Raw genomic sequence first — 22,372 nt, 5'->3', positions numbered from 1 at the left:
CCGTTCTGACCCGGAAGCATATCCTCCTGCTTGAGCTCCGACAGGTTCTTCCGGGGTCACGACACCAGCTCACGGAGGTTCTTCAGTGTGAAGATGGCAGCCTCGGCGGCGAGAGGTGCAGTGGCCCTGCGTTCGAGTGTTGGTCGTACGGTTGCTTTTGTCAGAAAAATTCCTTGGACCGCGGCGTCGAGTGAGTGATGGAGATGTGGGTGAGGCTGAATTTTAAGGTCCAAGCGATCCCCAAAACCTCTGCATTGTGCAGAGCACTGAAGTCAGTGTGGTGGTAGCATTAGAAGGCCAAGTTTGCTTCCAGGCAAACCAGTGCACAGAAGTGTTCTTCACAATTAAAAGGTTAGGAATGCCCCCTGAGCTTTTAGGGCACGAATTTATGATCTCCTGTAATTTGGAGTGATTTGGTGAAAACGTTTATTACTTGGTCACTTTTTGAAATTTATGATTTAGAAGGGACTGTTTTGACTGGCAAGATTGTAGGCATGGCTACGAGATAACAGGCAGTTACATTTAATTCAGAAATGAAAACCTGAGCGAGGAAAGAGGTAAAAGGGAAGCAATCAGATCTACTTAGGTTTTCAGAAAACAAAAATCAGTGGAATTTCGTGATGTCTTGCGAGCAGGGTGGTGGTGTTATGTAATGAGGGAAAGAGCAGAACGATCTTGAGATTTCTAGCGTTGACAGTTATGTAGTTGGATTTTAGGAGGAGGCGGCTGAGAGGAGATGGAGAGTAAAGTCGGAAAGTTGAGATTTTAGAAGCTTGTGGGGTCGCTTTCAGGGTACTGGACAGAGGTTGTACATTGTGATTGAGAAGCGGACTCTGAAGCCAGACTTGCAACTCAGCCATTTAGTAGTTAAGAAAACCTGAATAACTGAAGATAATTATGGGAAAGAGGCTCACAGCTCTTTAATTTAGTTTAATCATCTAAAAAATGGCATCAATAATACCTGGTAGCAGTGTGAAGAGGATTAAATGAGCTTATATATACATTTCTTAGATTTGTTAAAGTACTCAACAAATGATATTTTCATGATTACTAAATTTGAAGCTCATGAGAGAGGCCTATTCTGGAGATAAAGAGTTGGAGAAATTCTGAACTCTTTTGTCAGTTGCAGTATTAAGGTTTTTATATTTACCAAAACTTAAAACATTCGCTATCAACTTTGATAGATGTTCTCATGTATAGACCAGTCTCCTTAAATAAAAGGATGGAACAGGGTTATTTTTCTTAGGTGTCCTCCCCATCCCCCACTGGGGATTGAACCCAGGGGTACTACCACTCAGCAACCCCTCAACCCCTTTTTATTTTGAGACAGGGTCTCCCTTAGTTGCCAGGCCGGCCTGGAACTTAATAACTTCCTGCCTCAGCCTCCTGAGTATCTGGGATTACAGATATGCACCATTGCACCTGGCTATTTTCTTAGTTTTGGTGGCTCAGAGGAGAGTTTGGTTTGTGCCCCGTCTTTCAGTATGTGCATGGTAAAGACCAAACCCAATAAAGTTTCTTTTATGCTTTCTGAAAAAGGCTGAAGGTTTTCACCAGCATCTAGTAGTTGCAAGTTTCTATACCATAATGACTGGTCTAAAACTTTTTGTGGGATAGGTATTAAGGATTGAATACAGGGGCACTTAGCTTTTTTTCATATTTTATTTAGAGACTGGGTCTCACTGATTGCTTAGGGCCTATTAAATTGCTGAGGCTAGCTTTGAACTCTTGATCCTCCTGCCTCAGCTTCCTGAGCTGCTGGGATTACCGCTGGGATTACTGTCGTGCACTAATGCACTTCGCCTGGCTAGAACTTTTAAAGCTCCATAATCACAACTTTGAAATACTTTCTCTCAGTTCACTTGCTCACTCAGCCAATATTTAACATTTATCTGTTATGTTAAAGGCATTGTTTTTGATACTTGTAGCTGTTTTCCCTGAATAATTATAAGTGATTAGGTAAAAAGGTTTCCATCCAGAGTTTTTTTTTTTTTTTTTTTTTTTAAATTGCTGTGAAGAAATTCCTGAAATAAACAACTCGAAGGAGGGAGGGATTATTTTTACCTCTTTTTAGGTTTCAGTCCGAGGTTGCTTACCCTGTTTTTTGGGCCTGTGGCAGCATAGTATATCATGCATGTGGGAGGTGTGTGGCAGAGGAAGGCTGTTCACCTCATGGCCAATGGGATGCAGAGAGAGGATCCCTTTAAGGGCACACCCCCAGTGATCTAACTTTTGTACATGAGGCTCCACCTTCTGAAAGTTCCCCCATCTCCCAGTATCCCACAGACTGGGAACCAGGCCTTCAACATGAGGGCTTTGGGGACATTTACGGCCCAAACCGTAATATTTTGGAAGTGTTTTCTAGAACTTATAATAGATGGTATAAAACATACATGTTTAACACGGTTTTGCTTTGTTAGCATCATGTTCTGTGGTCTGATCTTTCCTGCTGGGTTGACCAACTATTAGGGACCTACAGGAATTTAGCTTTTGTGAATTGTTGAAGGATTATTTATTTACTTATTCAGCCAATATTGAAGTCCTACTATGTATCTTACACTGTAAACATAGTGGTTTCTACTCTTGTATATGAGTAGTGGTGGGGCTGAGAAGACTTAAAAACATAAATATAGGGAGTTGAACCAATCAAATTTAGATGAACTAAAAGATATAAGCAGATAATATAAAATTCAAACCAGCAAAATATAACTGAAGTTCAGAAGAAAAAGTGGTCATGTAGTTTTCCATCTTTAAGATAGTACATTTTAGGGCTGGGGATGTGGCTTACTGGTAGAGTGCTTGCCTAGTGTGCATGAGGCCTTGGGTTCAATCCCTAGCACTGCAACAAATACATTAATACATTTACATGCTATAAATTTTTGAGGTCTCACAGGGCTAGTACTTTTCCTGTGTGGCAGTAGGAGCCCCATAAAATAATACTCAGTAGATGTATTTGGCTTGAGTCTGGAAGGATTGTTATAATTTAGGAAGGAGAAAGGATTAGAGACATATCAAGGGAAGAGAACAACATGTGCAAAAATGGGAATCCACAGGATAGGATATAGAGAATTCCGTTTGCTGTGCTAGAGAGAGAACTGTGGGCCAACAGTGGGAAATAAGGCAGGAAGGGTAGATGAGGTCAGCAAAACATATTTTCAAGCACCAATTATTTAGCCTAGTATAAACTTTAAGTTATGAAAGACCAGTAAATTGGGATTTTGTTTGGAGACCTGTAATATAGCTGGCAACACTCTGGATTGTAATTGATTTTCGTCTTCTGTGTGATCTACTCACAGGGATTATAATTCACATACCTAGTATGGTATTTGGTATGATGAAAATACTTAGTATTGTTGCATATGGAGACTATAGCTAGCCCAGCATGTCCCCAACCCACCATCAAATCTGGTACATTATGGCAATTTGGTCAGTCCTGTAGCTGCTTGTTGAAATCTTAAGGCTAAGAATATATAAAGAAGTTCTACAAGATGCTTGGGGACTCTTGGACCCCCCTTGGTTTCCAATTATCATCTAGGATAGAGAATACAAAATGTGTTAACTATTTTTAATATATTTTCTCCTCTTGTACAGGTGAGCTAAGAGAACACTTTTCTCAGTTTGGTCATATACGGAAGTGCACTGTACCTTTTGTGAGTATTATCTTAACTGTTGGGGTCTGGAGGGTGTAGCTCAGAAGTAGATGCTTGTCTAGCATATATGCAGTCCTAGTATTGTCCTAATTCTTGCTTTTTAAAAATGAAAGCATATATTAATAATGAATCCAGGTGCAGTGGCACACACACACCTGTCATCTTAATGACTTGGGAGGGTGAGACGGGGACTGCACTTTAGCAAGGCCTTGTCAAAATAAAAGGGCTGGGGTTATAGTTCAGTGGTAGAAATCCCTAGTACCAAAAAAAAAGGAAGCTGTTTAGTCTTTACTGATAAAGTTATGGGTATTATTGATTAAAACAACAAGACTTTAGGTATTTGTAGTAGTTTTTTATTGTTGCATAATAAACTACCACAAACTTAATGTCTATAAAAAACAGGTGATCTGACAACTGGGCACAGAGGAGCTGATCCTCCCTCTGCTCAGGATTGTGCATGGCAATCCCATCCACTGGGCTTCAGTCTGCTCCATTAGAGTCTCAGGGGAAGACTGACTTTCAAGCTCCCTGAAGTTTTTGGCAGAATTCATTTCAACTATAGGATGAAGGTCCCTGTTTTCTTGGGTTTTAGCTGGGAGCTGCTCTCACTTCCTAAGGACTGCCTGTAATTTCTGGTCACCTACTTTGTAGTCTGTTTTACAGCATGGCATCTTTCTTCTTCAAAGCCAGCAAGGGAGTTTCTCCAGTCTGTTAATATAGAAGTCTTACATATAACCTAATCACCGGAGTGACAGTGCCTTCACTGTCAGAGCAAGGCATGGCAGCCTATCATCCTTACTTTATTCTTTTGTTGAGAAAAAAGTTACAGATCCTGCTTACACTCCAAGAAGGGGGGTTATATGGGAAAAGGGTGCATGGAGATATGGGTTCCATCTTCAGAAATCTGCTCCCTAAACCATTATAATGACTTCAGGAAGTAAAGGATATTTTAGAATTTGTAGTGTCTATTTTATTGAATGCCATTTAGTTTTAGTATTTCTAACCTATGAAACAATACTTTTGTTAATTACATTTCATTTGCTTTCTCATGAGGCTCTAAAATCATTCTGTAAATTTTTTCTGCTTTATCCTAGTCTGTAATTTTCTACAATTACTGGGTTTTTGCGGTGGGGGGTGTGTGTGTGTGATTGGAGTTTACACACGGTAACATTTCATGACACTGAAACAGCCATGGTAAAATATCATTCTAAATAAATTTAAATTCTTAACTCTTGGTTTAATATTATTTAGCTTCCAAAAACCTGACAGATTTTCTCATATCTAGTGTTGGTTAAAGTGTAGGGAAACTGTCACTCAATTTCATTGAGAAACTTAACTGTTACCTTCAGTTCAGAAGTCTAGCTTGGCAAAATACCAAAATTAAGAATTTGGGGGCTTAGGTCGTAGCTCAGTGGTAGAATGCTTGCCTAGCATGTGTGAGGCACTGGGTTGGATCCTCAGCACCACATAAAAATAAATAAAGGTATTACAAAAAAAAAAAAAAAAAAAAAGAGGGTTTATATTTGCTTTAACAGTTCTATTTGTAGGAGTTTATCCTACAAAAATATATGTTCAAAAACGTTCAAAGCAGCATTAATAATAATCAACTAAAAATTTTAAATGTTTATCAGTGAGACTGACTAAATAAAGTCATTGATATAATGGAATTTTATAGTTGAAACATGGATTACAGACATGAATGTATAGCTTTCTATAAGTTTAAAAACTAAATTTTTAAAAGTGCATTTACAAACATTTCTTCTAATAAAAGTGAATAGATTTTTCTTGGTTGCCACTAAAAATGAATTTAGGACCCAGGATGAACAGATCTTATTAAAAGGCTTTGATTCTTGGTAAAACACTAAACAAAATATAATAGGAAAAAATTAATTCAAGTTAAATTTATTGTATGCAAGTTGGAAATCCTGGTTTCTTTTTTAGGAATATATTATCTAAAATTTAAAACACTCAGTTTTTTTTTTTTTTTTTTTAATGCCTTTACTTGTGGAAATGGGTCAATCCAATGGAGGCATCTATCACAGGTAGGAAAGTAAATGATGAGATGACTGGGAAATCACCAGAAACTTTTCCTGCATTCTTGGTTAACACTCTGAAGAACAGGAGCAATATCTAAGTCTTTTAAGGACTTTTTTGGTAAAACACTGCCGGGTTTCTGTTCTCGTGCCTAAAAGGCTCAGAGAGTAACTCCAGTTAAACTGGGCTAATTGGGCTGCACGAAATAACCACATAAGAGACACAAATACCTTTTTCTTTGGAGTCATTGGAAGAGAGAGCGATAGCACATGTGCTCACCCTTTTTATTGAGGAAAAGCTATTCAAATGAGGCAAGGGGTCAGGTTTCAGGGGGCTGAGTCTATCTTCATGATGTCCACTGTCAGCAGTTTGATTGACACCTGGGTAGGCCACACCCAAGGACACAGTAAGAGAAGGGGACACACACAAGGCACTTCCATGGAAGATTCTATCCTAAACAGGGCAAGGGGTTATATTACAAAGGAACAGGTGAGCATAGTTTCACCCATGGGGCTGTAGCAAGACACACCCATGCAGGAGACACCAACCCTTGAACCCAAGAAGGGTGGGGAAAGCTCTGCCACATTTCTGTGACTGAGTGCCTCAGCACCCAGCTGGGAGTGTGACCCAGTGACGTGCAAGGTTGGTCTTCCACAAAACACAAAATAACTTTTAGCAAGATTGAGAACCAAATGATCATATTCCCCAGCCTGTCCTTTAATGGATGGCTAAAGGGACACAGCAGTGTTCCTCCAAGCACAAGACTATTTTCCACATCATTCATATTTTGAGAAGTACTGTGCAAGGGAAAGTAGCAAATTGCTTAAATTAACCAGAAGTCTAGCTATGTAAAGATAATATTTTACTTTCCTGTCTTTTGTTAGGAACATGTGATGAAAGTGTAGTAGTGGTGATGAGGTTGACTAGTTTCAGAAATGTCAGATGCAGCTAGGTTTTGGGGCTTATTTCTAGTTCCTAGGAATGAGGGGGTTAGTCTGAGTACTGTAGTAATCAGTTTCCCTTGGCTGTTACTGTGGTCTGCATCTAGAATAATGCATAAACCTCATTATCCTTATCTTCTCCAGTGACAGTTAAAAAAGCAGAATATTGACACTGGTATATATCCTGGAGGAAGGTAAATATATACTAAAGCAAGTTATTTGACATTTGTCTGTAATCTGGTTTTGACAAATGAAAAAGTTGTTTGATTTGAAGCTCCTGGAAATTTTTTCAAGTTCATGATTAATCTTTTCCTTTGTTATTAAAATTTTTTCAGGACAAAGAGACTGGCTTTCATAGAGGTATGGGTTGGATTCACTTTTCATCAGAAGAAGAACTTCAGAATGCAATACAACAGGAAAATCATATTATTGATGGAGTAAAGGTAAATGCTTCTTTATTATGAGCTTTCCATGTATTACTTAATAAGCCAGAAATGTGGAATGACAGGAATTTGGGGAAATTTAGGTCTGAAAACCTTCTCTAATACTTGCTAAGAGTGGTAGTGGTAGAGTGTTCACTTCTAAAAAGTGTGGAGAAACAGGAGGACCCTTTAATTTTTAGTGCTAGGGATTGAATCCAGAGCCTAACACATGCGAAGCATGTGCTCTACCACTGAGATATACTCTCAGTGAGAAGATCTTTAATGGTTAGCAAGGTATAAATGGAAACAGGAGTGCACATTCAAATTGGGCAAAACTAGGGTTGAAATCCTGACTTCTCTACTTATTATAAGATATCGTGTCAAATTTATTTACCATTTTAAAGTTCAGGTAGTCTTCCAACAACAAGGTACAAATAACTGCTTGAGTCACTGGTGCTCAGTCCTTAGTAAGGCATTCTTGTAAAATGGAACTTGCTAAAGTTTTAATTTTTTTGGCACACATTGCCTTTTCTTACAGTGCTAATTTGATTTTTTTTTTCTAGGTCTATATTCAAGCTCAAAGACGAAAAATGTTGCAAGGTGACCAAACATCTGATGAAGAGAAAGATTTCTGATTATTTCCAATTAAATAAATTTAATTGAGAATTTTGTCTAAATGTTTTTATTTCTAACAAATAGTTGTACTAAGCAAGACCTTATTTTCCCCACTCCAAAGTAAAATAGCACAATAGGGGCAAAATTCATTTGGTGGCACAGTCCTAATATGTGAACATCCTCCTCATCATGGTTGGGGTAACCTTATTCATAAGTAGTTCTTCTTATGTAAAATATTACCCCCCACTACTAGTGTCACACAAAATGGTCTTAATTCTGTGTGGGCTGTCCGTTCTGCCGGTGCTAAAAGGAAGGAGAAGCACAAACACAACCCACTGTTTTAAAAAAGCTAAATAATTCAAAGTAGAATTTTTAGTCCCCTCATCGCCCGTAGTAAAAAGTAGCAATGGGATCTGATACCCAGGTTTGGTTTTTATCCCGACCATTTACAAAGTGTTCCCCCATGACTTGCATCATTAGGGTTATGTGTAATAGTTCATTCACTTTGAAGAGAGATATGTCTACTCCTTCCTCCTCTTCTTGCCTTCATGTTCATGTTCCTTGGGGCGGCTGCTATCTGAGGGTCTTTTAGAGCCACCATGCTGTTTGGCTTCTTCCAAAAACTTGTCCAAACCAAAAGGATCTTCCTCAAACTGAACTGGTCCTTCTCGGCCTCTCTGTCTACGGTCTGAACCAGAAAACTCCTTGTCGGGAACAAATCTAGGGAAAAACAGAAGGGACTATGAACTTCCACTATTTCATGGGTGTAAATACCAAAATTGAATTGTCTGCCTTGGTACCTGTTGGTCTTTATCCTGGCTTCTAGGTCATCACCATACATGTCTTTGTCCAGATTTTTACTGGGTCTATAAATACTCTGGGCCATATCTTTACCACCTCTCCAGGCTTGATCATACACATTGTAAATTTCATCTTCTCCACCTGCGAATCCACTGTCCATACCCTGTGGGAAAATAAATGAAAATATATTTTATTAAAAACAATCTGATTACACTTATAAGTAATAAATGCTCATTTATAGCTCTCATTTAAAAAATCTTAACTTCAAATTAAAAAAAGGTCTTCATTAAAAATACATAAACTTGTTCATATGATGTTTGGGTCCTTCCCTGGAGACAAAGGAATTCAAGTTGTAATTAATAAAGCAGTCATTAAAACTGGGATGCTTGGGGCTGGGGTTGTGGCTCAAGCCTAGCACCCGTGAGGCACTGGGTTTGATCCTCAGCACTACATAAAAATACAGATATTGTATCCACCTAGAACTAAAAAATAAATATTAAAAAAAGGGATGTTTCTTTCTATAAGCAAGTACTCAAAAACTTTAATTTGTATCTACATGGTGGCAAGAAGATGAAAGAATGATAAAATAGTTCTTTGATGCCATTTACAGTAAGGAATGTTATACCCCTAACCTGAGAATTTCACTTTTACAACACAAGGTCCTCAATGAACATCTGAAATCAACAAAAAAAAATTTTCCTAACAATTTTTAAATGCTTTCAGCCTAAGCTTATAATAGCTGAGTCTTGAAAATACTTAAGTGAAACCTTCAAACCAACCTCCCTTTTCTAGGCTGATAAACTGTCATTGTATACAGTGGTTAAGAACAAAATCTTTGGGCTGGGGATGTGGCTCAAGCGGTAGCGCGCTCGCCTGGCATGCGTGTGGCCCGGGTTCGATCCTCAGCACCATATACAAACAAAGATGTTGTTTCTGCCAAAAACTAAAAAATAAATTTTAAAAAATTCTCTCTCTCTCTCTTTAAAAAAAAAAAAAAAAGAACAAATCTTTGGGGTCAAGACATTCAATTTTCAATCTTAATCACATCATTTATTAGCTAAATGACTTCACGTGATTTTGTTTTTTTGGTGATAGTGGGGATTGAACCCTCGACTTCACACATATGCTAGATAATTGTTATACCACAGAGCTACATTCCCAGCCCTTTTTATTTTGAAGTAGCATCTCCCTAAATTGCCCAGGCTATCCTCAAACTTGCAATCCTCTTACTTCAGCCTCATGAGTAGGTGATTATTAGAAAGCACCACCACCAAGTGTGTGGTTACAAATATAGAAGTGTTAGTTCAACTGGGATGTAGAAGGACAAAGCTAATTATGACTTGGAGGTTTTAAGTAGATCAGAAAACATTTAAGTTCTTCTAAAATAATTGTAATAATTTGTCAACTGCTTTTCATACTGTAGGCATTTTTCTAAGTCTTTAGTTATATTATCTCAATGTTTAAAACAACAAAAAACCCTGTGAGCCAGGTGTGGTGGCACACACCTGTAGTCCCCACTACTCTGGAGGTTGAGGCATTGCTTGTCATTATGTACAAACACCCACGTGTGTGTGTAGGCACTTGTCTGCTGTTTTCTCTCGTAGACTATGGATTCCTTGAAGGGAAAGGCACATCTATTTTTGATCTCACTATCATATGCATAGTTACTAATCAACATTAGGTGAATTAAAACAGAGTGTGTCTGGATTAGTAGCTCAGTGTCACAGTGTATGCTTAACATACATAAGGTCCAGTACCACAAAGGAGCAAAAATAGTGTCCTAGCTGGTTAATGACCTCCAGAACTAGAAATTAGATTTTCTGACCAATCAGTCTGGTACTTTAGTCCAGTTTTCAAGGTTCATTTTTAAAAGCTCTCTAGTTGAAATGTTCCTGTAGCTTAAAAAAAAAGAATCTACAGATCAAAAAAACTAAGGTAGTTTTATAGAACACTGGCTCTAGTTTACAAATACAAGGTAAATACACCAGGGCTGGGGTAGTGGCTCAGCAGTAGGGCACTTGCCTAGCACGTGCAAGATGCTGGGTTCGATACTCAGTACCACATAAAAATATATAAAGGTATTGTGTCCAACTAAAAATTATATATATAATAAAAAAAAATCCATACACCAGTACCACCTAATTTCTTATCACCCCATTTCTTTCATTTTCTATTGAATGCTTTGAATTGTATTCAAATTTAAGAGGTCACAATCAGAAATGTTTCATCTTGTCCCTTAAGTAACAACATCCAATTTTTTGCCACCACACTGGCCAAATTTTGGCAATCCAAATCTAAGACATGTTAAATTTTCTTTTCCCTAAGGACAGGTATTCATGTCAACACACAAACCATGCTGTTTCTAAACTCCTTGTACCTTGGATTGGTTGAAAAGCCTTTGGTCATACTGCACTTCATTGGAATTCCGAGGATTGGGCACACCAAGAGCAATGACTTCACTGATATCTCGATTTTCATTTCTCTGCAGCTTTGACCTATTTGAAACACAATATAATTAACTGAACACTCTTTACAGACAAGTTGAATATATTCAATTTAAATACAACCAATCTCAGAAGCAAAGGAAATGAATATGTCATGTTTATATCTTGTGAACATAAATTTCCTGATAATGTGTAATCAGGTTGGCAGCTGGTACAGCATTTCAGATGCAGGATTAGAGGAGGTAGAGTTCTACAATTGGGACACTTCTGTTAGCTCAAAAAAACTTCCAATAGATTGGTTCTTGTTATGGACAAACAATCACCATAGAACCATGCTAAACTATGAAACTGCTATGGTCTATACTTGCTATCATTAGACAAAAGTTTGGGAAGTGGATGCTAAGTGAATCATCATCCACACACTACAATCACTTCTTTTGCTTAACCACATTCTATAATTTTATCCTACTAGAATTTGAGGAAAACACTTCAATGATTACTCTGAATTTTCAATATTCGGCTTAATTTAATTCCTCTACCATTTTAGTACGTACACACTCTATATTGGAATGAAACCATGGTAACTGTCATCTCTAATTTTACTAAATGTTCAGGTCTAATTATTTCCATAGACAATGTGCTTTTCATCCAATCACAAATTTATGGCTTTTTTTTTTTAAGAGAAAATTTTTTAAATATTTATTTAATATTTTTTTAGTTTGCGGTGGACACAACATCTTTTTTTAAAAAAATTTTATTTTTATGTGGTGCTGAGGATCGAACCCAGCGGCCCCGAGCATGCCAGGTGAGCTCGATACTGCTTGAGCCACATCACCAGTCCAATTTATTTATGGCTTTTCTATGTTACCAATTTTCAGTCACTTTACCGGTTTTAAGGGCTCAATTTATGTACAAAACCATTTTAATCTTTTCAACTTAGAAAGTTCTAACCAAGAGTGTCATTAATTGAAAACTTTCACATTTAATTCCTCTTTCTTCTAATTTGTAGATTTACCCACAACACTGAATTCAGATTCTTTGCTTTTCCATGACTACACTTATCAAGGGAGATGAAATATGCCACTTCAACAACAACCAACACCAACAGATGTGATTTAAGATATGACTTAAAAAACGGATTGCATTAGCTCCTAGGATGACCAGAGTACAGAGTATGGAAGTTGGCTGAGAGGAAAATGTTTTACATTTACATTTGAACAACACTCAGAATTTCACTTTTGTATTATAGCTTTCCTTGACTTTTTAGCAATTGTGCTCCTTGGTATCTGTGAACTGCAATTTCTACTTTATGTCCCCACACATGTACTTATTTGTTTTATACCATTTGTAACTTATTAAGAATGCTTTTAAAATTTTCCCAAATAAGCTGCTCAAATTTTCACTTCTTTCAAAACTGACCCCCCACTCCCCACACCCTGTATTGGATATAGCACTCTGCATTATAAAAGTATGTCAATAAAGGTATGGTAGTTTATTTCCTGTCTAAAAACATAGGCAAATAATCTGTCTCACCATTTGAAATAGGAAAATAACAGATCAGAGCAGTCTCATTCACTACTTCCTTTTCATAATCTTCATCTAAATTCCTTTATCCACATTCCATACACTCCAGTCTTTTTTTGGGGGAGGGCGGGGTACTGGGTATTGCACCAGGGGCACTTGACCACTGAGCCACATCCCCAGCCCTATTTTATTTAGAGACAGGGTCTCCTGAGTTGCTTAGCATCTTGCTTTTTTGCTGTGGCAGGCTCGGAACTCGCAATCTTCCTGCCTCAGCCTCCAGAGTTGCTGGGATCACAGGCATGCAACACCGAACCTAGCTCCCATTCTTAATTCTAATTGACCTTATAAAGTGAGGGAAGAAAGGACTAATTCTAGGGATAGTCAATTCTGCTAAGACAAACCCATTAAGCACAAGAAAATTAGCTACGAATTTATTATCAAACTAAAAATAAAAGGGAGAAAAAGCAAAACTGCTATCAGTGGATTAAAACTCTGTTCCAAAAGTTAATATAAAAAGGACCTCTTTATAATTTGTATGTACATCAAATAACACATACCTCTTGTCAGGAGCTGCCCTAGAAAGATTCCGGTCATGCTGTCTTTCTTTTCGTCTATCATGACGGATTTCATCTCTCTCACGTGCCTCCCCATCCTCTGTGTGGACACAGTTGAAAATCACTTCATTACTGTATTATTCATTAATATTTTAAATACGAGAATATTCTTTAACTTTAGAGAAAATTCTATGTACTTCTTTGTAGTCACATTCATTCAGCCTTTTTAACCTTACTTGCAATTAATTTAAATCTAATAAACAATATTAGCTTAATTTTTGTTTGGTTTTGAGGTGTAGAGGATCGGACCTAGGGGTACTCTATTACTAAGCTATGCCCATCTCTTTTTATTTCTCAATTTGAGAAAGAGTTTTGATTAAATTGCTCAAACTCGTCCTGAACTTGCAATCTTTCTATCTCAGCCTTCTGAGTAGCTGGGATTGCAGGATTGTGCCATCACACTGAGCTGTATAAGAACTTTTTGAATGGGAATTCTGTATACTGAAGTATATAGCACTGTTGTCTTCATGTACGTTGTCTTCATGTACAGTAGTACACTGAACTGATAAATGGACAGAAACATGAGTATATATGTGACAAAGCAAATTTAGAGATGGCAATTATTAAAAATATCCAATGTAAAATCTAGGTGGGCGGATATGAGTGTTCACCACACCGTGCTTTCAATTTTTTTGGATGTTTGAAAATTTCATTGTCAGGAAAAAAGAATTATGCATAAATTTTTCCTTATATTTTGAAAGATTCTAATAAACAAGGAACCTTTTGCTGCCATCTTTATTCCTACTGTACCTATGTCATCAAATCCTGTTTCTACATGATAAAATTAACAATGTGACCGTAGGCAGGTTACTTAACTACTCTGGCCTATAATTTCCTCTTCTGTAAAACAGTAACAATAATAGCACCACTGCATAAAGGTTGCTATAGAGACTGTATGAGGTAATACATGTATACTGCTTATATTAAATACAATAAATATTAACTACTAATATCTGGCAACAGACTCTTCCTTTTTTTTTAAATTGGCAAATAATAATTGTATATATTTATGGGATACAGTATGATGTTTTCATATGCTTATAATCCAAAATAACTAAATCAGTTTAGCTAATAAGCCCATTATCTCCCATACTTACTTTCTTTTGTGGTGCTGGGAATTGAACCCAGGGCCTTGTGCATGCAAGGCAAGCACTCTACCAACTGAGTAGTATATCCCCAGCCCCCATACTTTCTTTTTGTGTAGAACTTTTTTTTTTTTTTTAAAAGAGAGAAAGCTGGGACCAAGTGGAGCATCAACCTCTGATGGAGGAGCAATGACCTAGAGTTAGTTCAGCACGTTTAATATATAAGTTTTATCATCAAAAGAGTTTTCTGTGAGAAAGTTTCTTCAAAGCAGGCAGGTTGAAGGAGGAAGACAATTATAATTATCTACTGGTGCTCATAATTCTCTAGCCCTAGCAGCTGGTGTCTGAACTCAGAGTCAAGACTGACAATCCTGTGTCTTACATAGAACCTCCTTTAAGCAAGGAGTTACCATAGCAAGGGCAGTCTTGACCTGCACCTTTGCACAGGAAGTTCCTAGGGCAGGCCATCTTCTGCTGTGAGACAGAAACCATCACCATTCCCACACTCTAAGTATTTTTTTTATTTCATCCCTGATTTCTTCTACTATCCATTCATCATTCAGTAGCTTATTATTTAGTTACCAGGTGTTTACAGTGGCTCCTATTTTTTATTTTATCATTGATTTCTAATTTCATTCCATTATGATCTGATAGGGTGCAAGGTATTAATCTCTATTTTAAGAACCATTCTGTTTTTTATTTTTAATCATTTGAGACAACTTAAGATAAAGTAAATTTTCTTTCTTTTATTGCAGTACACAGGACTAAACCCAGGGCTTTGTGACTGTTAGGTACTCTACTATTGAACTACATCCATTGTCTAACAAATTTTACTTCTAAATTGATGGTAAAGTATTTAGAACAACAGGCAGGCATTTATATCTTACCTCATTAAGTCATTCATATTATTCAGGGACTACTTGCAACCTTAGTTATTTCCTTACAGTTGAACTTAAGACTCCCAAAATTAACTGCATGCTTAACACCTCCATCTTAAATTTAAGATGTCTTCAATCAAACTCCTAATCTTTCCTTCCCAATCCTGTTCCCCTTGTAGTTTCCCCAGTATTAGTAAATGGCAAATTTAATCCTTCCCAATTGCTTAGGTCAAAAGTTGTTGAGTCATTCATTTTTTTCTTTGGTACCAGGGATTAAACCCAGGGGTGTGTAGTGACTGAGTCACTATCCCAGCCCTTTTTAATATTTCATGTGGAGAAAGGTCTTACTGAGTTGCGTAAGGCCTTGCTACAGTGCTGAGGCTGGCTTTGAACTTATAATCCTCCTGCCTCAGACTCTTAAGCTGCTAGGATTACAGGCTTGTGCCACTGTACCTGGCACCAAAATATATAAAGCATACTTTACATATAAAAAATATATAGAAACTACCATATAATAGGAAAGGAAGCAGGAGAGGTAAAGGTAGGGACCGGAGAAATTATATTATTTGCATATATAAATATGATGAATCCCACCATTCTTGATTCCTTCTTTTAACTCGTACCAGTTTATTATTAATAGCCTTCCAAATAATTTCTCTGCTTCTGCCTATGCCCATGCCACAGTCTTTTTTTTTTTTTTTTTTGGGTACTAGGGATGGAACCCAGAGCACTCTACTGCTAAGCTACATTCCTAGTCCTATTTATTTATTAGTTGTAGGTGGACACAATATCTTTATGTGGTGCTGAGGATTAAACCCAGGGCCTCACACATGCTAGGTGAGCACTCTACCGCTGAGCCACAACCCCAGCCCCTAGCCCTTTTTATTTTGAGACAGGGTCTCACTAAGTTGTCTAGGTTGGTGTTAAATTTGTGTTCCTCCTGCCTCAGCCTACTCTACCAGTAGTTGGGACATAGTTTTCTATTTTTAACATAGTGACCAGAGTAATCTTTTAGAAATACGTTAGAGGAAATGCTGGTTAAAGGGTACAAAGTTTCAATGATGCTGGATGAATAGATTCTGGAGAGCTAATGTACTACATGATGACTTTATTTAATAATACTACATTGAATAAATGAAATTTGTTGACACATTTTAATTGTTCTCACCAAAAACATAAAAACTATCATATAATAGGAAAGGAAGCAGGAGAGGTAAAGGTAGGGACTGGAGAAATTATATTATATGCATATATGAATATGATAAATCCCACCATCATGTATAATAAAAATGCACCAATAAAACTTTTTTAGAAAGATGAAATCTAATTTTTAAAAAAGGGGAAAGCAGGAGAGGCAGAGAAGGAGATGTGACATTGGAAGAGATCAGAACAACATGATTGCTAGCTAGTGGCCGTAAGCAAAAGAACATGGAGCCTCTAAAACTAGAAAAGGCATGGAAATGAACGCCTTCAAGAAGCAGCAGCACTGCTAACACCTTGAGTTTAGCTTCCCTGAAATTCATTTCAGTAATAAATGTGTGTAGTTTTAAGGTAAAAATAAAACCTGACTATTCAAGATGACTGATAGGTTAATTAGCTAAACAGAGACAAACATTCTTTTTTTTTAAGTTGTCGATGGACCTTTATATTAATTAATTAATTAATATTTGGTGCTGAAAATTGAACCCAGTGCCTCACACATGCTAGGTGAGCACTCTACTACTGAGCCCCAGCCTCAGCCTCAGCCCAGAGGCAAACTTTTATGAAGTATACATATATCAGAACATTACACTGGGGTGAACTGAATGAATAGATTCTGTCACCATGTAATACTTTAGCTCTCCAGAATCTATTCATCCAATGAATCTATTCATTGGGGTGCGTGGTTCAGCAGTAGATTATATGCTACTGCTGAACATGAATAGCATGTTCAAGGCTCTGGGTTCAATCCCTAGCACCAAAACCCAAAATAAAACAAAAAAACAATGCCTAGAAAATTTATAGGTATATCACTGAGCTCACCTCTAGTCCCATCTTCTTGAGAGGCTGAAGAAAGATCTCTTGAGCCCAGCTTGGGCAACATAGCAAGACTCACAAAACAAAATGAACAAACAAAAACCCCCCAAAATACCACACTGTACTACTTAAATACATGTAACTTTCATTTATCAATTATACCTCAATAAAGGTGGCAATGTTGTTCTGTTCAAAACCCTTCAATCGTTTTTCTTGTCACTTGATGTAAAAGCTATGTCCTCTCAATGGCTGAAAGACCATGTGATCTTGGCTGGCCACTATTCTTCCCACCTGTCCTAACTATCCAGACATCTCTGATTTCTCTCCTTCCTCACCACTCTCAGCCATACTGGTCTCCCCATGCTTCTCTGCGCCCATAGGCATACTCCTAACTCAGGCCCTTTGCACTTGCTTTATCCTTCTACCTGGAGTACTCTTCCCCAGATAGCCACATGGCTTACTTCCTTAAGTTTTTGTGACAGTGTTATCATTTCAGAAGGAGGCCCAGTCTGAAAACCCTCTCCTGGTACTTTTATACCCGATTCCCAGTTTTATTTTTGGCTGTAGCAGTTGTTACCTTTTATTACCTTATTATAAATATTACTGTATGATTAATTTTTTGTCTGTCTACACTCAGCAGAAATTAACTACTTGCCCTCCCACCCCCAAACAATGTCAAGTGAAAAATCTTGTGTCTAGAAAAAACCCCTACACATAGTAGGCACAGAATGTTAACTGAATTAATGAAAGAATGAATACTTGAACTAAACCAGTATTTATTTATTCAAAAATTTTTTTCAGTTGTTGAAAGATCTTTATTTTATTTGTATGTAGTGCTGAGAATCGAATCCCCCCCCATATATGCCAGGCAAGTGCGTTACCGCTAAGCCACATCCCCAGCCCTTAGACCAGGATTTATTAAGGAAGCAAAAATCACTATAACAAATTTTCTTTAATCAGAATAAATCACCCCACTCCGATAGAATTAATACGCCAATGGAGACCACTAAATAAAACTGGAGAGAGCACTGGCAGCTTTTTTGGGGGTGGGGGGTGGACGGGGTACTGGGGATTGAACTCAGGGACACTCAACCACTGAGCCACATCTCAAGCTCTATTTTGTGTTTATTTAGAGACAGGGTCTCACTGAATTGCTTAGCACCTTGCTAAGTTGTTGAGGTTGGCTTTGAACTCATGATCTTCCTGTCTTAGCCTCCCAAATTACAGGCTTGTGCCACCATGCCGGTAGCACTGGCATTTTTAATGATTAGAAAATACATTAGCCTGTAAGAGAGAAAAACTCTGAATTATTTTACCATATGGGCAAGCTGACTTCCTCATTTCTCCTTCTAAATTTCAAGAAAACTAAAACAGAAAACCAAAACAACCCACCAGCCTATCACTTGACTAATACCCTCCTGCCCCCAGGCTCTTGTACATGGAGACTAATCACTCCATCACTGAACTTCATCCTCAGTCTTTTTAATTCTATTTTGAGATAGGGTCTTATCAAGTTGCCTGAGCTGTCCTTGAATTTGTGATCCTCCTGCCTTAGTTTCTACAACAGCTGGGATTAAAGCAGCGTGCCAACATGCCTGGCTAAATAATAATGTGATTTTTAAAGTACCATCTCCTGGGAATTGGTTCTAACACTTAACAGGGATACCTGAATGCATGCATACTAAATTCTATTATATAAAATGAGGTGGTATTTGCATAAAACTTACAAGTGTCCTCTTTTATACTTTTAATCATCTCTAGATTACAGGTTCTTTCTTTTTTTTTTTCCTCCAAACATTTTCGGCCAGTTGGTTCAATCTGTGATGTGGTTTCTGAGGACATGGAGGGCCAATTGTATATTGCTCAGGACTTGAAAATTCTAGTATACACTCCCACATGAAAGGCTCACCTTCAAATATACTCTCTTATTTTCTGCTGCTTCAGCTTCATAAGGTAGAGGTTACTTTCCATTTCTACACTATTTCTGAAATATCAGTTTTCTTTATATATACTTACTACTTTTATATAAACAAAAAAACAAAAAGACAATAAAGAGGTTTTCTAAAATGAGACACATACTGTTCATTAAGTGAATTCTACCAAGAGAATGTTGTACCTTTTTCCACATGGGTTTTAATCCCCGCTCTCCTCTCTCTGGCTTTTTGGGCCATTTCTCTAAGTTTCTCTTCATGTTTCTCCTTTTCTTTTTGAGCCATCTTTCGCTCTACTTGGGCACGCATTTCCACAGCTTCACGAGCCTATTAGTAAAAATATGACATTAAATAGGACACTACTGTGGGGCAAATATTTACAGCTATTATCCAACTCCATGACTAAAGTATGGCTTGGAAGAGCAATTAAACAGAATTCATATTTGTTACTGCTGATTAAAATAAGATATCCTGCGTAGAAAACTGTACAAGGTAGGTTTTTCACCCTGGGGAGTGTTTTAATGGCTGAAACTATTGTGACCCCAATCAATCTTGTAAGTCAAGTGTTCACTAATGCATTCTCATAAAAAAATCTAAAAATAAAACATTAGCTAGCTCAGAGCTGCATGTCTATTGCCCCAGCACTTAGGAGGCTCAGGTAGGAGGATTACTTAAGCCCAGGAATTTGAGATTAGTCTGGACAACTAACAGACCTCTTCTCAGAAAAATTAAAGAACAAAAACAAAAACAAAAATTAAAAAAAAAAAAATAATTTTATCTAATTCAAGATAAAACTTAAGCCTAACAGATATATATATATTTATGTATTTTTTTGATGTTGGGGATCAAATCCAGGGTTTTATGCATGCTAGGAAAGTGCTCTATCAGTGAGCTATGTACCTAGAAACGCCCCCCGCCCCCCGCCCCCGGCTTTTTCTTATTTTGAGATAGATTTTCTTGTTTTATTTTGCTAAGGCGCCCAGGCTCGCTTCAACCTTGGGCAGTTTGGATTGCACAAGTATGCCCTCATATCTGGCTAAGTTTTTAAAGAGATAATGTTTATAAGGGAATTCATTGTGATATAGAAGACAATCTTTTCTACATGCTAAACACATGCCATGTGAACTTGAAGTTCACAGTTTAATACCATTTAATATATAATATCATAACATTTAATACATAACACATATAACATTTAATATATAATATCAACACTCAATATCATTATACTGTTTTATGTAGCATTCAATTAATCCTGTAACTGCCCCCTTTGGGAACAACTACATCTAAAACAGGAAAATTATAAAATACAGAACAGAACCTAACAATCTCCACAAAATTGGATCAGCCTAGGTAGCTGAATCATCGTTCAGTACTGGAGCTAAATTAAGAGTACATTAAATAAATAAGAATGGGTTTACAAATTACCACGAATTTAATTAAAAAAATTACAATTATAGCAGACCAACCTTCCGATCAGCAATGTACAGCGCTTCAGCCAGTTTGGCAAAATTCTCATTTATGTGTACTGTCTGAAGTCCTCTTCCATCGGCAGCTAGACGTTTGTCTAATGGAATCGTATAACCCTAGGAAGGGTAAAAGCAGACAGAAAATACCAGTCACAGAAGAGCTACAATAAATACGTAAAATGAAATTAAGACCCGTTCATTCTAAGAACCACATAAAGTTTTTTTCTTATATCTTTCTTCACAATTATGAAAAATAACAGCAAGTAACGATGAGTGCTTTGTATAGAGGATTAAGCAAGCACTTTATCTCTGTGGCATCAATCGACACAAAGAGTATAAAGCTGTTAGTATTATTAACATTTCACAGATCAAAATAGTGAGATAGAGAGCTTAGGTAATATCCCTAAAGTCGTATGAATAGTAAATGGATAAACTAGTATTTAAACTCTGACAGCATGTCTTCAGAGCCCAAGCTCTGGAAAAACAGACTTTCATGTGAAGTACAATAAAAGAATATCACCAAACAGCCAAGTAGCTACTCCATGAATAGAAGTATCAAGTCACACAAAAGTAGCACCCAAATCACAATAATCTTAGGATATTAATTTGCCATACTGCTTCAATATTTACTAGATTTTAAGTTTTAGTAAATGGGGGGAAAAGTTTACTATGTAATCGAGTTTCTAAACCTTGATCCTTTAGTTAGAGTCTGTGGTAATAATTTATAAAAAATAAATGTCCATTAGTTAGAAGGAGAAATTCTTTCAACCAGTAAGTGAACCTTTATTAAGGTTGAAATTCTGCAAAGTACAATTTAGGCAACTGCTAAATTTTACCACTAATATAAAGGTTTTTCTTGCTTCATTCTGTAGTTTCAAAACAATTAAGCCCTTTAAAAAATTGTGTATTTCAGTTGTAAAGACAGTAATAAAACATTTGATGAATGAATTAGAGTTATCAAATAAAAATATCACACCCTAAAAAAAAACCCGATTCTACATTCTGAAGTTTTCATCCCATTTCGGTAACATTACATGGATGTTATTTGAACATCCATGTGACTCTTAAGGCTTTCCTTTGTTCTTCCAGATTTATGACTAGATTCCCAAACACTGACCTCTAGTCCATGGTCTCCTAACAAAACAAAGTGTTACAGAATCAAATACTTAATATACTAAATACTTTCGTATATACTAATCAGACTAAATCAGACTAGCCAAACTTCCTGTGGGATGAGAACAACACTTTCTTTAAGGAAGAACTTACATTTAATTCAAGGGTTAAATTGGCCTTTTTCACCCATCAAAAATAGAATCACAATATAATTTGGAGCATGAGATATAGTGATTAGTCAACTTATCCCATATTTTACAGGTTCTTAATAACTCCTGGAGGCTTTGGTTAGTAGATTTCTGCAGGATTTAAATAGCCTAAGCCTGCAATGTTATAAACAGAGACCAATAGTTGAAAATTAAAGTACTAATAATATCCAAACATTTACTGTTATTTTCTCACATCATCATTGAGACTGGTTTCTTTCTTTTTTTTGGGGGGGGGGGGCGGGCAGGAGGGTGGGATTGGGTGCTGGGGATTGAACCCAGGTCACTGCATGTGAAGCAAGCAATCTACCAATTGAGCTATATCCCCAGCCCCAGTTTTCTTTTCTTTTTATTATGGATTGAACGCAGGGGCTCTTAACTGCTGAGCCATATCCCCTTTTTACTTAGAGAAAGGGTCTCCCTAAGTTGCTTAGGGCCTCGCTAAGTTGCTGAGGCTGGTTTTGAACTCACCATTCTCCAGCCTCGACCCCCTGAGCTGCTGGAATTACAGGTGTGCACCACTGTGCCCAGTATGATAACTAAAATACACTAAAGGAGTCTACATGGTAATCATAAGCTTTGCATACTAACATTTATATTTTAGAAAGTCACATAAATTGGTCTTTTAA

At 37.2% G+C, this 22,372-nt stretch overlaps 2 protein-coding genes across 3 annotated transcripts in view; one reads left to right on the top strand and one right to left on the bottom strand.

The window, feature by feature from the left end:
* The first annotated feature begins 62 nt into the window (after nucleotides 1–62).
* Nucleotides 63–7,713, top strand: Slirp (SRA stem-loop interacting RNA binding protein). The gene is made up of 4 exons (XM_076849793.1): nucleotides 63–190; nucleotides 3,592–3,650; nucleotides 6,961–7,068; nucleotides 7,611–7,713. The coding sequence occupies exons 1-4, from the start codon at nucleotides 94–96 to the stop codon at nucleotides 7,680–7,682; spliced, it is 336 nt and encodes a 111-aa protein (XP_076705908.1). The 5' UTR covers nucleotides 63–93; the 3' UTR covers nucleotides 7,683–7,713.
* The window catches only part of Snw1 (SNW domain containing 1), a 37,697-nt gene continuing 22,285 nt past the window's right edge, over nucleotides 6,961–22,372 (bottom strand). The window contains exons 9-14 of one of the 2 annotated variants that reach the window (XM_076849792.1): nucleotides 20,425–20,541; nucleotides 19,141–19,282; nucleotides 12,989–13,085; nucleotides 10,841–10,958; nucleotides 8,463–8,626; nucleotides 6,961–8,382 (exon numbers count right to left, since the gene is read on the bottom strand). In XM_076849792.1, the coding sequence (XP_076705907.1) occupies nucleotides 8,184–8,382; nucleotides 8,463–8,626; nucleotides 10,841–10,958; nucleotides 12,989–13,085; nucleotides 19,141–19,282; nucleotides 20,425–20,541 (837 nt within the window). In that variant the 3' untranslated portion in view covers nucleotides 6,961–8,183. Of the gene's footprint in view, nucleotides 8,627–10,840; nucleotides 10,959–12,988; nucleotides 13,086–19,140; nucleotides 19,283–20,424; nucleotides 20,542–22,372 lie in introns of both variants that reach the window. The other variant, XM_076849790.1, reaches the window with a different exon arrangement.

The sequence above is a fragment of the Callospermophilus lateralis genome, chromosome 3, assembly GCF_048772815.1.
Source record: "Callospermophilus lateralis isolate mCalLat2 chromosome 3, mCalLat2.hap1, whole genome shotgun sequence".
In the NCBI taxonomy this organism is placed as follows: Eukaryota; Metazoa; Chordata; class Mammalia; order Rodentia; family Sciuridae; genus Callospermophilus; species Callospermophilus lateralis.
Note: the sequence above shows the minus strand (reverse complement) of the source record. Positions and strands in the feature narration are given on the sequence as shown.